General features: G+C 39.0%; 2 protein-coding genes across 3 annotated transcripts; one reads left to right on the forward strand and one right to left on the reverse strand.

Annotated features, from left to right (window-relative positions):
- Positions 1 to 7,360: 7,360 nt before the first annotated feature.
- Positions 7,361 to 11,201, forward strand: LOC116260031 (probable prolyl 4-hydroxylase 9). 2 transcript variants are annotated; one of them, XM_031638094.2, is made up of 8 exons: positions 7,361 to 7,827; positions 7,917 to 8,010; positions 8,196 to 8,307; positions 8,642 to 8,744; positions 9,233 to 9,328; positions 10,005 to 10,070; positions 10,149 to 10,265; positions 10,891 to 11,201. In XM_031638094.2, exons 1-8 carry the CDS (start codon positions 7,699 to 7,701, stop codon positions 10,972 to 10,974), a joined length of 801 nt encoding a protein of 266 aa, XP_031493954.1. In that variant the 5' UTR covers positions 7,361 to 7,698; the 3' UTR covers positions 10,975 to 11,201. The 2 variants fall into 2 exon arrangements, with proteins under 2 accessions (XP_031493954.1, XP_031493953.1); XM_031638093.2 differs by having other exon boundaries at positions 7,370 to 7,827; positions 7,917 to 8,042; positions 8,150 to 8,307.
- A 1,483-nt stretch (positions 11,202 to 12,684) lies between these two features.
- LOC116259917 (putative F-box protein At1g32420) lies at positions 12,685 to 14,280 on the reverse strand. The gene has a single exon (XM_031637915.2). The coding sequence runs from the start codon at positions 14,040 to 14,042 to the stop codon at positions 12,744 to 12,746; it is 1,299 nt and encodes a 432-aa protein (XP_031493775.1). The 5' UTR covers positions 14,043 to 14,280; the 3' UTR covers positions 12,685 to 12,743.
- Between the last annotated feature and the right edge of the window lie 313 nt (positions 14,281 to 14,593).

Consider the following 14,593-nt stretch of genomic DNA (forward strand, 5'->3'; position numbering starts at 1 on the left):
CGACTCAAGAGTTATCACTGACTCTCACGAACCATCATGAGCCTCCTCTCTCGAGTGATGAAGTTTAAAGTGTGAGCTGCAAGGGTGTTGGGTGTTTTTAGCTCACTACATGAGCAGAGGTGAGATTTCTTGAGCCCCCTTCTGTAGTATCCAGTTTGATGAGTAAATAGTTTACATTTTAAAGTATACTTTGTCAAAATTATTATTGAGAATCATTTTGAACATCGAGACTCTGCTGGATTTTCTTCGCATAAATTCGAGTTTGTATCTAAGTTATATCTAGGGCCCACACATTTGCTTTCCCAACAAGTGGTATCAAAGCGATGTTCAGTTTAAGGACCGTTTTACTAGTGAGATTAATTGGGCCAATTATATTATGAAATTATGGCGGCATTAGCGGTTGCATTAAATAATATTGAGAATTTTAACAATAGCAATTACAGCTATTGGAAATCTTGTATGGAGTCGTAATTTCTAAGACATGAATTATGGAAGATAGTATTGAGATCAGACACTAATATTCCTGTCGATGAGGAAGTTAAAAAGAAATGAATGATCAAAGCATGGAAAGCTCTATTTGCAATTAAGGTATCAATTGAGAAGGATTTAGTAGAGCATATACGTGATGCTAAGACTACTAAATAAGCATAGGATGCTTTTGCAACGCTATTTTCTCGAGCTAATGATGCCTGTCTACAATTGTTAGTAAATGAATTAGCTACATTAACTTAGGAAAACATGTCGATAGCAGAGTATCATATGAAGGTTAAAAATATTTGTAGGGAGATATCTCAAATTGACCCTGAGTCTAAGATTAGTTAGGCCCGTATACGGAGAATCCTTGTTTGTGGACTTCGTCCAGAATTTGGTAGTTTTATAATTGGTGTTGAAGGTTAGCCAGTTCAACCAATATTATTGGAGTTGGAGAATCTCTTGATTAATCAAGAAACATTAACAAAGCAAATGGCTGGACTTTCACTCAAAGTAAATAATAAGGAAGCGTTGTTTAGTAAAGGTCAGAGATCACGTTGGTCAGCTAAACCAGTCATTAGGTCTCCAAGTAGGAATATTGACGAAAAAAAGAAAAAAATATAAAAAAGAAAACAAGAGAAACTATACAGCAGTGGAGACCAAAGAAGAAATGTTTTAGATGTAGAAAATTGTGTTATATTGCTCGTGACAGCGAGTCAGAATATATGAAGGAAATACAGTCATGACAAGTAAGCAACATGGGGGAGCTAATGAGACTGCACAGAAAAGTTCGTTTTTACACTCAATGGAGGTTAAAGAGTATATTACACAAGAAAGATGCAATTCTGAGCATATAAAACCTATAAAAGAAAAAGAAGAGAAGATCAATTATCAAAATTAGATAACTGATTCTGGATGTTCAAACCATATGCTTGGTGATGAGAGCAAGTTCTTAAGTATGAAAGAATATGATGGAAATCGAGTTGTTATTACTGTTAACAACACAAAGCTCCTAGTGGCACATATTGGAGAAGCAGATGTTGTAGTCAACTTCGGTAAAGACTGGATTTTACAGAACGTTTATCATGTTCCAGGAATGACTAAGAACTTGTTATTTGTGCCACAACCTACAGCTTTAGGGCACTATGTTTTGTTCGTCCCAAATAATGTGAAAGTTTATAAAGACGCAGATGTTCAAGGAACTCCCATATTTGAAGGTAGAAAAGTTGAATCAATATATGTTATGTCAGCAGAAACAACATATATTGACAAAATGAAGAAGTAAGACACTGCGGATATCTGACGTTGGATACAACAAACTCTGAGAGATGTCTAATAAGGGATAGTTGATTGGCCTGCCGAAACTTGAGGTACGAGCAGACAAAGTCTACGCTGGATGCCAATATGGAAAGACACACAGGAGGCCATTCAAAGAATCTAAGTACAAAGCTAAAGCATCATTCGAACTTGTGCATTCAGATGTATTCGGCAAAGTACCAGACCCATCAGTTGGAGGTAAGTGGTATTTTATCACATTTATTGAAGATTTTTCAAGATATACTGAGTTTATTTTATGAAACAAAAATCCGAAGCACTTGAAAAGTTTAAGGAGTTTCATCAAATGGTGAGAAAAGAACTTGGATATAAAATTCGGTGTCTACGCACCGATAATGGTGGCAAATATACATCCAACATGTTTATGGCATACATGAGGCAACATCGTATTCGAAGACAATTTACATATGCATATACGCCACAACAAAATGGAGTGGCTGAACGACAAAATCGCCACATAGCAAAAACATGTCGAAGCATGATGCATGTAACGAACATGCCACCGAGATTTTGGATCGAGTGTGTCAGCACCGCTGTACACGTATTTAATCGACTACCAATGTCGAGATTTAATTTTAAGTCTCCATATGAAATGCTCTATAAAAGAAAGCCGTCTCTGAGTTATTTTAGAATATTTAGTTGTGTATGTTATGTTTTTCTATATAAGTAGCACATGATTAAGTTCGACAAAAAAGCACAGAGGTGTGTCTTTGTTGGATATGATCCGTATCGGAAAGGATGGAGATGTGCTAATCCTAGCACATGATAACGTCATATTCGATGAAGCATCATCGTGGTGGTCAAAAGAGAAGAAGACGCTTCCAGACTCCAGTTTTTGAGAGAGATGTTCGAAACAAAATACAATTTGAGATAAATTAAGGAGAGTCTGAGCCGAAAGTCATAGAAGCAAGACGACCAGATAAACAAGTTCATAGCCCAAGACAAGAAGAACGTGCAGATCCATGGAGAACAGGAGTAAGTCCTGTTCAACAAAGAAATGCAGAAAAAGAAAGACCATCACAACTTGAAGAGCCAGAAGGAGCACCCATAACATTAAGAAGATCAACGAGAATACCAAAACCAAATCCAAAGTATGCAGATGCAGATTGTGCCATCATGGAGGAAATCGAGCCAGCTTCTTTTGAATAAACAAAAGATGTTGAAAAATGACAAGCAACAATAAAAGAAGAAATGAAGACATTAAAGCATAACGAGACTTGGGAGCTCGTATCAAAGCCTACATGAGTAAAACCCATTACTTGTAAGTGGGTTTACAAAATAAAAATAAAGGCAGATAGCTCAGTTGATAGATATAAAGTTCAACTAGTCGCGAGAGGATTTTCTCAGCAGTATAATATTGACTTTGAAGAAACTTTTAGTCCTGTTGCAAAGATTACATTTGTGCATATTCTGATAGCCATTGCTGCAAGCAAATCTTGGAAGCTATGACAGATTGATGTGAAAAATGCTTTCTTATATGGAGATCTCGATCATGAAATTTATATGAAGCAGCCCAAAAAATTCAAATCTCCAAACAAGTCAGACTACGTCTGCAAGATAAGAAAAACACTTTATGGATTGAAGCAAGCACCCAGAGCATGGTATGGGAAAATAGCTGAATTTTTGGTGTTTAGTGGATTTCAAGTCGCTTCAGCAAATTCAAGTCTCTTTGTCAAGTCCAAAGTTATGAAGTTTACTATTTTGTTAATTTATGTTGATGATTTAATTATTACTGGAGATGACAATGAAGAAATTAATCTCGTTCGTGAACATCTCACGGTGAGATTCGAAATGAAAGAGCTAGGGGAGTTGCGACACTTCTTTGGATTGGAAATTGATTACAAAACTCAAGGATTATTTTTAAGCCAAAAGAAGTATGCTCATGACTTACTACGTAAGTATGGTATGCTCAGTTGCAAACCTATCTCAACACCAATTAAGGTAAATGCAAAACTTAGAATTGATGAAGGAGACAAGCTGAATGATGTTACTATGTATCAACAACTGATTAGAAGCCTAACCTACTTAACATTATCAAGACCAGACATTGCCTATGCAGTTGGTGTAGTGAGCAGATTCATGCAGACTCCAAGAAAGCCACATTTAAAAATACAAAAAAGAATATTAAGGTATATCAAAGGAACTCTTGACTTTGGTATACTTTATAAAAAGGGGCCAACTTGTCAAGTTGTTGGTCATTGTGATGCGGATTATGCTGAAAACTTATCAACTCGAAGATCAACCACTGGATATACGTTTAGTCTTGGAAGTGGTGAAATTTTATGGTGCCGCAAGAGACAGCCGACAGTTTCACTGTCTACAACAGAAGCATAATATAGAGCAGCATCTCAAGCAGCACAAGAATGTGTGTGGTTGATGCGACTGCTGAAAGACATTAAACAAGATGTGGATTATGCTGTGAGACTCTATTGCAATAATCAAAGTGCAATAAGACTTGCAGAGAATCATGTCTTCCATGCTTGAACGAAACACATAGAGGTGGAACATCATTTTATAAGAGAAAATGTATTCAAAGGAGAAATTCAGTTGCAGCCAATCGCTTCAGAAGATCAAGTTGTTGACATCTTTACCAAAGGCTTACCAATGCAAACATTCACCAAGTTTCGAAGAATGTTAAGGGTTCTGAGTAAAGAGTCGGTAATGATTGGGAGATTGTCAAGAGTCATCACCGACTCTCACGAACCGTCTTGAGCCTCTTCTCTTAAGTCGGTGCTTATGTAATCATTAAAGAAAAATAAAATAAATAAAAATATAAAGTGTAGAAATCGGTGGAAGTATCATCCATCGACTTCCTCATCCCTATAAATAGGGATGATGGGCATGTTGAGGAGTGCGTCAAAAAAAATTGTGAGTTGAGTCTGTGCTCGTGAGTGTTAGCTTGTGTGTTCACTTCATGAGCTCGAGTGATGAGGTTTAAAGTGTGAGCTGCAAGGGTGTTGGATGTTTTTAGCTCACTACATGAGCCGAGGTGAGTTTTCTTGAGTCCTCTTTTGTAGTCAAAGGAGAAATTCAGTTGCAGCCAATCGCTTCAGAAGATCAAGTTGCTGACATCTTTACCAAAGGCTTACCAATGCAAACATTCACCAAGTTTCGAAGAATGTTAAGAGTTCTGAGTAAAGAGTCGGTAATGATTGGGAGATTGTCAAGAGTCATCACCGACTCTCACGAACCGTCTTGAGCCTCTTCTCTTAAGTCGGTGCTTATGTAATCATTAAAGAAAAATAAAATAAATAAAAATATAAAGTGTAGAAATCAGTGGAAGTATCATCCACCGACTTCCTCATCCCTATAAATAGGGATGATGGGCATGTTGAGGAGTGCGTCAAAAAAAATTGTGAGTTGAGTCTGTGCTCGTGAGTGTTAGCTTGTGTGTTCACTTCATGAGCTCGAGTGATGAGGTTTAAAGTGTGAGCTGCAAGGGTGTTGGATGTTTTTAGCTCACTACATGAGCCGAGGTGAGTTTTCTTGAGTCCTCTTTTGTAGTATCTAATTTGATGAATAAATAGTTTACATTTTAAAGTATACTTTGTCAAAATTATTATTGAGAATCATTTTGGACATCGAGACTTTGCTGGATTTTCTTTGCATAAATTCGAGTTTGTATCTAAGTTATATCTAGGGGCTACACATTCGTTTTCCCAACAGTTTCTTGGGCTCAATCCCGCTACTGGAATGCTACCGGACTCAAAGGAAGGGGATGGCATTATAATTGGAGTGCTTGACACCGGCGTTTGGCCAGAGAGCAGGTGTTACAACGATGCCGAACTCGGCGCAATTCCGGCCAAATGGAAGGGCGAGTGCACCACTGCAACAAATTTCAATTCCACTAACTGCAACAAGAAACTCATCGGTGCACAAATTCCTCACTTGCATCGAACATGTTGCAAACACCACAGTCCCTGCTGCCTAATATCTTCCATCTCATTCGTTGCTACATCATTCATACGGACAATGAAGTCTTCTTTTTCTTCTTTGTTGAGCAGCCATAGATTACTAGAGTAAACTCTAGGTTAGCAAGCATGATGAAGAAAATGAGGGAGTGGCAAGATTACAATAGATGAGTTGAACCTCCATAGCTCGTGCCATGAAAATGACATCCATGCTCTGAACCACAATTTAAAATAATGATCTTACCCGATATATCAGTAGTTCTGTTCTGGTCTTCAGGACATACATTAGGACATTCCCAAAATATTTTAATTGAATCTTTCTTTCTCAATATATAGAGCGTGTCCAGAATGACGACTAGAATTGCTTGTGCATTTTTTTTCTTTTTCTCGGAGGAAGGTTTGCTCCGTAATCAGAACTTTTCAAACAAGAGAAATCATAGGAGATTAATTAAGTACTCTGACCGCTACCTAAGTTTGCCATTGTCCCAGATATTAACGGTTATAATGTACTTTTTGCAAGCTAACAGATGTGATCTTACGAATAAATTCTTGGGAAACATGTATTGAGGCAATCACTTTTTAAATTTAATTATATTTTTATATAAGTAAAATTGAATGGCTCATATAAGATCCAAATATTGATGATGGTGAAATCTCCAGAAAACAACTTAAGCTAAAGCATGTTTCTTAACAAATCAGTTTTTGTAAACATATTAGGATGTTTTTGTTTTGTTTAAAACTTTTTTTAGCAAAAAATTAAACGGCCTGGCCTTTATACCTAACCTAATAGTTTGGAATATATATATATATATATATATATATATATATATAGAGAGAGAGAGAGAGAGAGAGAGAGAGAAAGATTCTAGTACAAAAATATCAACGTACCCACTTGCGTACATTCACTTTATAACCTATTTTTTATATAAAACTGCTGTGAAGTCCTACAGAATATAATGCAATGCTAAATGGCCCAAATGAATCATGCCAGCAAAAAAAGTTAATTTTAATGTTGGCAAAATGTTGAATAACCTCATGTTATTGCAACGGATCCCTAAGATTTCTGCACCCGACAATTTGCTTTTTTTTTTTTTTAACTACAATTAAATTGTCTGAGGCATCGACATGGGAAAGAAGAAAATAAATTGAGAAAAATGCAGAAACCGCCATGATGGAAAGGCGCAAGGTTTTTGACTAAGTTAATTGCAAGCTTCACATGATCCGCGTTTGGTGCAGTCTTGCTTTCACACGCATGTGACCGACCTCGCATTCAGCGTGACCGCGATCGTCGCTGAAAATAAGTGCAGTCTTTGGTTGGGTTGGGCCTTCGCCGCTCCAGATCCACCAAAGAAAATGTGGGTGGCCCTTGAACAAAAAGAAATTCCTGAATGATCTACGTTCGTCGATGAAAGTTTCTGTAAAGCTAATCCATTCAAAAACATGAGTGGTGGGTCTAAACAAATAATACTTTGAAGCAGCTTAGAAAGAAAAAGAATACAAATAAAGGAGCCGAGATGCCATAAAATCACCGATTATTTTTCCTTTTCATTTTGGTTTGTTCAGCAATCTTTAAAGACTGAACAATAACGAGAAAATGCGACTTCCTTCGGTTCAAAATTTATGAACGTAAGCGTCTAAGAGGGAATTTTCCAAGTTTGCTTCGTTGGAGATTTGGTGGTGTCCGGGTAGGTTGGTATGTGAAGACTGCAGAGGATTCGGGGATACCTAACACTGACCATTGTGGAATTGGAAAAAAAAGGGCCAGCAGACGTTCAAAGAGACCAAAAGAATCAAAGAGACGGCTTTCACGGGCAAGGAAGAGCGGTGACAGAGGGAACTGCCTTTTTTTCTTTAGCTTTGTGCAGGGATATTCCTTAGCTATCTGTATCTTTGATTAGCTTGTGTTAGTATACTTTGTGTTAGTATACTGGAAGGTGGACCGAATTTCTGTGCTGCCTGAGAAGAAGTAGGTCAGAGAGAGATGAAAGTGAAGGGCAGGGTGTCTTCATCTTGGAACTGCGGGAGGCATGTGGGTCTACCGCTTGTTTTCATCCTCTGCTCCCTCTTCTTTGCCGCCGGCTTCTTCGCTTCTCTTTTTCTCCTGTCCCAGGTGAGGCACCTCTGTGTGTGTGACTGTGTGTCTGTGTGCGTGCGTCTGTATGCAGATATGTGTGTGAAGATGATGAAGATGTTTGGCAGGATGCCTCGATGAGCTTGCCGGAGCTAAGAGATAGGACACTGCTTGAGGAAGAAGAGGAGGAATCTTTTGCTTCGATGGCGCACGGAAGAACCGGTGATCCTTCCCTTAATTCCATTCCTTTCCAGGTTTCCTGTTGACTTCTACGTTTGAAGTTTTTTGCCTCCTCTTTTTCCTTTGCTTTCCTGTTGGGAATGAATAGTTGATTGGATTTGATCTCTTGTTGGGGAGTCAGGTTTTGAGTTGGAGACCTTGTGCCTTGTTTTTCCCGAGGTTTGCAGAACCAGAGCAATGCCAGACCATAATCCGGATAGCCAAGAACAACTTGGAACCTTCTACGCTCATGTTGCGCAAGGGAGAAACGGCTGAGAATACCAAGGGAATCAGGACTAGGTAAGCAAGCGGTCAAAATTGGTTGTCATCAGAATCCGCTTTCCTTTTCGTAGTTCTCTTTTATCTGGATGCTAATTAATTAGGAACCATTTTCGTACTTCATTCTGTTTTTCGAGTAAATTTTACAAACGAAAACTTTGGTTTCTAGCTGAAAGTATTGATCACATCTGCTAGACTCACAAATGCAGTGGCAGTTTAAATCGAGACCCCTGTATTTGATAATTATTTTCAGAATATTTCCAGCATCTGACTTATAGCATATAATATCTTAGCAAAATTTTGATATCGGGTCCGAAAGTTCCTAACTTATGGATCCATATGAACTCTGTAACAGTTCAGGTACATTTATCAGTGCAGCAGAAGATAAAACCGGAACTTTGGACCTCATAGAACAGAAGATTGCAAAAGTGACCATGATTCCAAGATCACATGGTGAGGTAATCTTTAGATTTTTATGAGATTGTTGTTTTAATGCCATTCATGTCACATGTAAACGTCAGGATGGTCTTGGTAGTTGGTTCTCGTAAGACTTGGTATAGTGATACCTACAGCTCTTCTCAACAAATTCTGTCTTCGGTTTTCCAGCTTCTTTTTACATGTTTCTGTCATGTGTCTTTCAATTTTGCTGTTTTTGTGGTGGTAGTTTATCTTTTCTTTTTAGTTTGTTGTTCTTGGATCACTAAACCATTAAACGTAGTCAACAACAACCGCCTTTTGTTTTACATATTTTTCATCTCCATTTTCCTTCTAGTCTTCATGAATTACTTTTCCTTTGAGCTTAATTGTTAGTTTTACCTATGCATTTGGTGTCATCATTTAACAGCTTATTCAATGTCTGTAGTTACTTTTCATTGCTGACTTGACTTAGCATAACTTGGTAGTTCATTGTTGTTATTTCTTTTTTTTTCTTTTTTTTTTCTTTCAGGCTTTCAATATCCTGCGGTATCAAAGAGGTCAGAAGTATGATTCACATTATGATGTGTTCAATCCTGCTGAATATGGTCCACAAAAGAGTCAAAGGGTATCATCGACATCGTAGACTCAAAACTTTATCATTTATACATGCTCCTGCTCCTCTATTGTCATTTTGGTCTGCATTAAATTTTGGTGCATCATCTACATTGACAGTGTTCTGTTGTTCCTTCTACGATCTGATATGTCTTGTTCAAGCATAAATAAAATGCACAATTTTTTACATGATGAACAGTCACACTTTTTTATGTTTCGAACAAAACATGGGTCACAAACACAGCATTTCCCATTGTGGGAGTGTTGTTAATCTACTTGCAGCACTTCCGAGTCCTTTTGCTAAATAACCCTCAATGTCTATGGATTCATAGAAGATGTATCTTCTTATATGTTCCATCATGCAAATAAACTTTCAAATTCAAATTCTATGCAATCGGAATACTGTATCTTTTGGAACTCTGGACCTTTCGCACGTCCTAACCAGCATCACTCCATGTAACAGATGGAAGTAACAGAATAACAGAACATTGACATTAACATGTTGTCCTTTTTCTTAAAATATTTCTGATGTAGCCTTGGAACTTTTCATTGTAAAGAGGGATGTTTTGGTTTATGCTGCTTATTTATTTTGCTGGAATTCCCAAACACCATACCTCACAGTCAAAATCATAGACATAGTATTTCAATCCTTTGTTGCTTACAGCATCTGTAATGATAAATTTTTCCAGATGGCATCTTTTCTACTGTACCTAACTGATGTCGAGGAAGGTGGAGAAACAATGTTTCCTTTTGAGGTGCTTTTAAATAGATTCTCCTTCTCAATTTTGAGCTGCAAATTTGAGGTTCATTTATGAGTTTTCAGTTCCGTGCAGGATGATAATGTTGATGTTGGTTATGACTACAAAGGATGTATTGGTCTGAAAGTGAAGCCAAAACAAGGGGATGCACTTCTTTTCTATTCACTCTTCCCAAATGGCACAATCGATGTGGTAAAATTTCCCTTTTAACTTCCTAATTGATCATGATGAACCATTAGTTAGGATGTGATGCTCTTTTTTGTATAATTAGAGCTTTTAATTGTGGAAACTATTTATTTGGATCACCAGAATGCACCATCAAACCAAAACGATTATTTGCAATCTGCCAGAAGACTGCATCCGCTAAATTAGGTTGTCTTATGACATGGTTTTCTTTAGCTTCTGTGGATTCTAGGTGTTTTCAGTTAAGATGTATTGCAAGTCAATTTTTGGTGAAAAAACAACTGATTTTAAATTTTTGACTGGTTATTTTCTCACTTACGTGTGTTTTAATCTGTAAATGGATGTAGTAGCCCCATTTGTTCTATTGCAATTGACTGATGATACAAGTTTTCCTCTGTTCTGAGTTTCTTGGATAGTTGGATGTGAAATCCTGGAAACCTTGGATGATATAGTTGCATGATTTCATATATCCTTCAGCAGTACTGTACATGAACAAGTTTTTCTTATCCTCTTACTGGGTTGTTATTTGTTATAGTTTTTTCATGGCTGCAATGTGGTGGTAAATGTTTCTCGTTGATTAGCACTTTCAGCCTGAAGGCACGTCAAATTCAAAAATGATTTTTCATGTTTGCAGAGTTCACTACATGGGAGTTGCCCTGTAATAAACGGTGAAAAATGGGTGGCAACAAAATGGATCAGAGATCAGATAGACAATTAGATTCTTTATTTAATTCCATTGTTGGCTTTTCTTGCCAGATTGATTCACTGATGGGTGTAGAGGAAATTATGGTAATGTTGTAGGCTTGTAGCCCTCTTCACGGTCTGGTCCTTTTTGTTGTTTTTACTTTTTATGATGTATTTTCACGTCTGTAAAAATGATTAACCAACAAAGATGAATAAAAGATGAAACAAAAGGTAACCTCAAACATTTTTTTTCCTGAATAACATCCAGATGGTACTTGTGCCTATTCTTCTGTACTTCTAGAAAATATCTTTGACTCCCTGGAAGCTCGCTGGACCTCCAAGTTCAAATATCTTATGCAAAAACCAGTAGCCTTAGCATGCAAAGATACCATGGCCAATTGTACTCTTGAAGTTCATTACTTCAGCTATATAATTTCCTGCATCACGAGATGATCCAATACTTGAAAATTATGTTAAACATGTATGATGCAGTTACTATGGTTTATTTCATCTCTGCTGAGTAGAAATGTCATAGACAGTTGCGGGTGTTGGAGCTTAGATGACAGTTAACTCAGTCTGAAAGTACGCATTTTTATGCATGAACAAGTTTAGGCATGTTCGAGGCACTCAGTTGGAAAACCATGAGTGTGCACAACAAATCTGAGACAACCAAATGTACTACCAAAGAGAATCGATGACAGGAGGTGTCAGATTAGGCCACCGTGTGTTGTAGCTTACCAGTGTAAATACCAATGAGAACCACATACTCCTGGTTGGCGTGTAATGGAAATGTCGATTAGAGCATATGTTCCGTTGAAGCATGTCATAAAGGACAGTTTTCTTATATGGAAATCGTTGCATCCAGGACCAACAAATCTATGACCTGCTGAGCCTTCAGCTAATAATTTTCGGGTCTACTTTTCGCTGAACAAACTTTATCTTACTAGGATGAGTGAGTGCAAATGGTTTGCATCACCTGTTGTGCAGTCCTGTATCTGAGAAATTGTCATGCATTTGTGTGCCACCCGTACAAGTATATGAACACATATTCTGTAGCCGAGTTGCTTGGCTACCGGATCTAAAGGAGTGGAGTTAAAAAGCAATTTGAACCCTTTTCAACTTGACTCACTAATCCCAACTCCTAAGAGCCGCTTATTGCTTATTCACTAAAGACAACCTTGGTGCAAAATGAACTACCTGGTGTTGGTTCTAGTTACTTCAGTTTCCAGAGCTACCTATTGCTGGCTTGCCAGAAAACAAAAATGGAATGGACTACTCTCTCGCTAAGAAGGTCTTCCTCATTTGATTTAACGAAAGAAGAAGATTTTTGTTAGAAAATATTGCCTTAAGAATCGGTTCAAATTGTTAACAAGAAGTCGGACGGACTTATACTTTTACCTACACAAGGGAAAGATAAACGTAGCAATTGCTCACAAGGATGTATCGGACAAACAGCTCTTCGTCCCTCATCTTTTGGGCCATGTTTGACTGTTACGGCCAAAAATCGACTGAAGAAGTCGAACCTCTTTATCTCCGACCATTTTCGCTCATCGATTCAAACTTTAAAGCTATATAATGATGACGGCTTCTAAGTAAAGAAAAAAGTTATTCAAGATACCAAACATGAACCTCTTGAGTTAATTTTGTTTATACTCTAGAAAGCATAAGATTCTATTGTTAGCACACGCAATTTGAGCTCAGAACTGCCTTAAATTTGTGCGTATGAGAGTTGGAATGATTTATTTGGAAAACAAATTTATTGTGCCATCGAGCGAAAAAGACTACGGTGTCTCCCATTTATATTTACAGGAAATCATGCGGAGTCTTGACCTCGGTGGCGTCATGCCCAACACATGCCAGGGTTTCAATGCCTAAGCTGAGCTCGGATTTCAAATCCTCTGCAACTCTCCGTTTCTCCAGTCGGAACGTCCTGCGATCTGGACAGTAGGAGATGGTGAGTTCTTCCCAGAGGTAAAAGGCGAAAATGTACACTTCGTGATCGTCTTCATCCGGCCGCTCCATCAATCTGACCATGAAAACGATCTTCTCATCACCCGTCGTCCCCATATAAGCTGCACGCATGGAGCAGCAATCCACCGTTCTGCGAAGGAGCTCGAACCTCACACTGTGGTGTCTGCTCCAAACCGAACTCGCGTAGTCCTTCAGCACCCAGAACTCCATCTTCTGGTCGGCGACATCGAAGTGGAGCAAGCACAGCGACCCTCGAAACTCCGCCACGAAATCGAGGTTCTCGTCCGGAAGCACGCGTAGGGGATACGGTATAGTCCGAAACGTCTCGTCCCCAATGTCGAATGCGACGATCAGCGCCGACGAATCTTCAGCGGCATGGAGGGTTGTGCTGTAAAAATTGGGACGATAGATCCAGTGCGTAGCCCCACAGACGGCCGCCATCTGCAGCAATGGCTGGTCGGACCCGTAGGCCCCGGCGAGCTTCCGCCACGAGACGTTCGTGCCGATGGTTAAGATCTCACAACTGAAATCGGGATGCTTCTCAATGACCAGCAATTTATAGGCGCCGGAGACGGAATCCCGAACAATCTGGCATATTGTCGGTTTGCTCAGGTGAGACTCCGGGAGCTTCACGCTCGACCGTGTGCAGGGGTTGGCGATTTGGTAGATGATGGGGCACCTTCCTCCGGTAATGAGAGAGACGTTGGCGGCCAAGCAGCAGAGGCCGTCGCACCATGATAGGACGGAGAGACGGGTCTCGGATTGGACGCTTCCCTGTGGGGGTGCCGGAACGCCTAGCCACAGCTCGTCCTTCCGAAGGTGGAAGAGCATATCGTTGGCATCGAAGAAATGGAGCTCTTTGGTCGTTTCGACGACGAACGACAGGTTCTTCTTCCGCTTGACTTCATCGAGTTGCAGTTCTATGAGGCGTTTCGAGTCGATCATGGCGCGCCAATCTCTGGAAACGCACCTGAACCTTAAGAGGGACTTTACAGGGAGTTTTGAGAGGATGGTAATTGTGATATCAGTAGGGATGGTAGGAACTGCAACAGTAGTAGCTATAGAAGAAGAAGAAATTTCTTGATCTTCCATTGAGGCAGGCCTCGTCTCCTTCCCTTGGCTATCGTCCATTTCCTGCAACGCTTTATATAATGTGCTGAGTTGACTGCTTGTCAAAACCCAAGTGCCCAGCTTCCGTTTCTTTTGAGGGGCGCGGCGCCCTCATCGATCCGATTGCAGATTCAACTTCTCCATTTCATCTTGTCTGAGCCTGCCATTCTTTTTCTTCTTCTTCTTCTTCTTCTTTCACCATGTCAGTTTCATCATTTAAAGGCAACGAAGAAATCTGGTACGAAATTTAGAAATTGAATTCAATCGGCCACGCAATGCAGTGATGCAGCATTGCAGCTCAGAGGATTATGAATAGGCTTTTCATTAAAGCTTAATTTTTTTTAATATTTAAAAAAATTGAAAACTGAAAAGTCGTATGGCGCGTGACGATCTTGAATTGACTTGGAGATGGCCAAATCCATTGGCCATCAATTCGATTTAAATTAGCTGATTTAAGCTAACGCTTTCACGTTACCAGCTTTAACGACATCTTTTATCACACATTTTTCAACATATAAACTGAATGATGAGAAATTAAGATGAGATCTTTTATTTTTTCCTCTCTTCTCTTT

The sequence above is a fragment of the Nymphaea colorata genome, chromosome 9 (genome assembly GCF_008831285.2).
Source record: "Nymphaea colorata isolate Beijing-Zhang1983 chromosome 9, ASM883128v2, whole genome shotgun sequence".
In the NCBI taxonomy this organism is placed as follows: domain Eukaryota; kingdom Viridiplantae; phylum Streptophyta; class Magnoliopsida; order Nymphaeales; family Nymphaeaceae; genus Nymphaea; species Nymphaea colorata.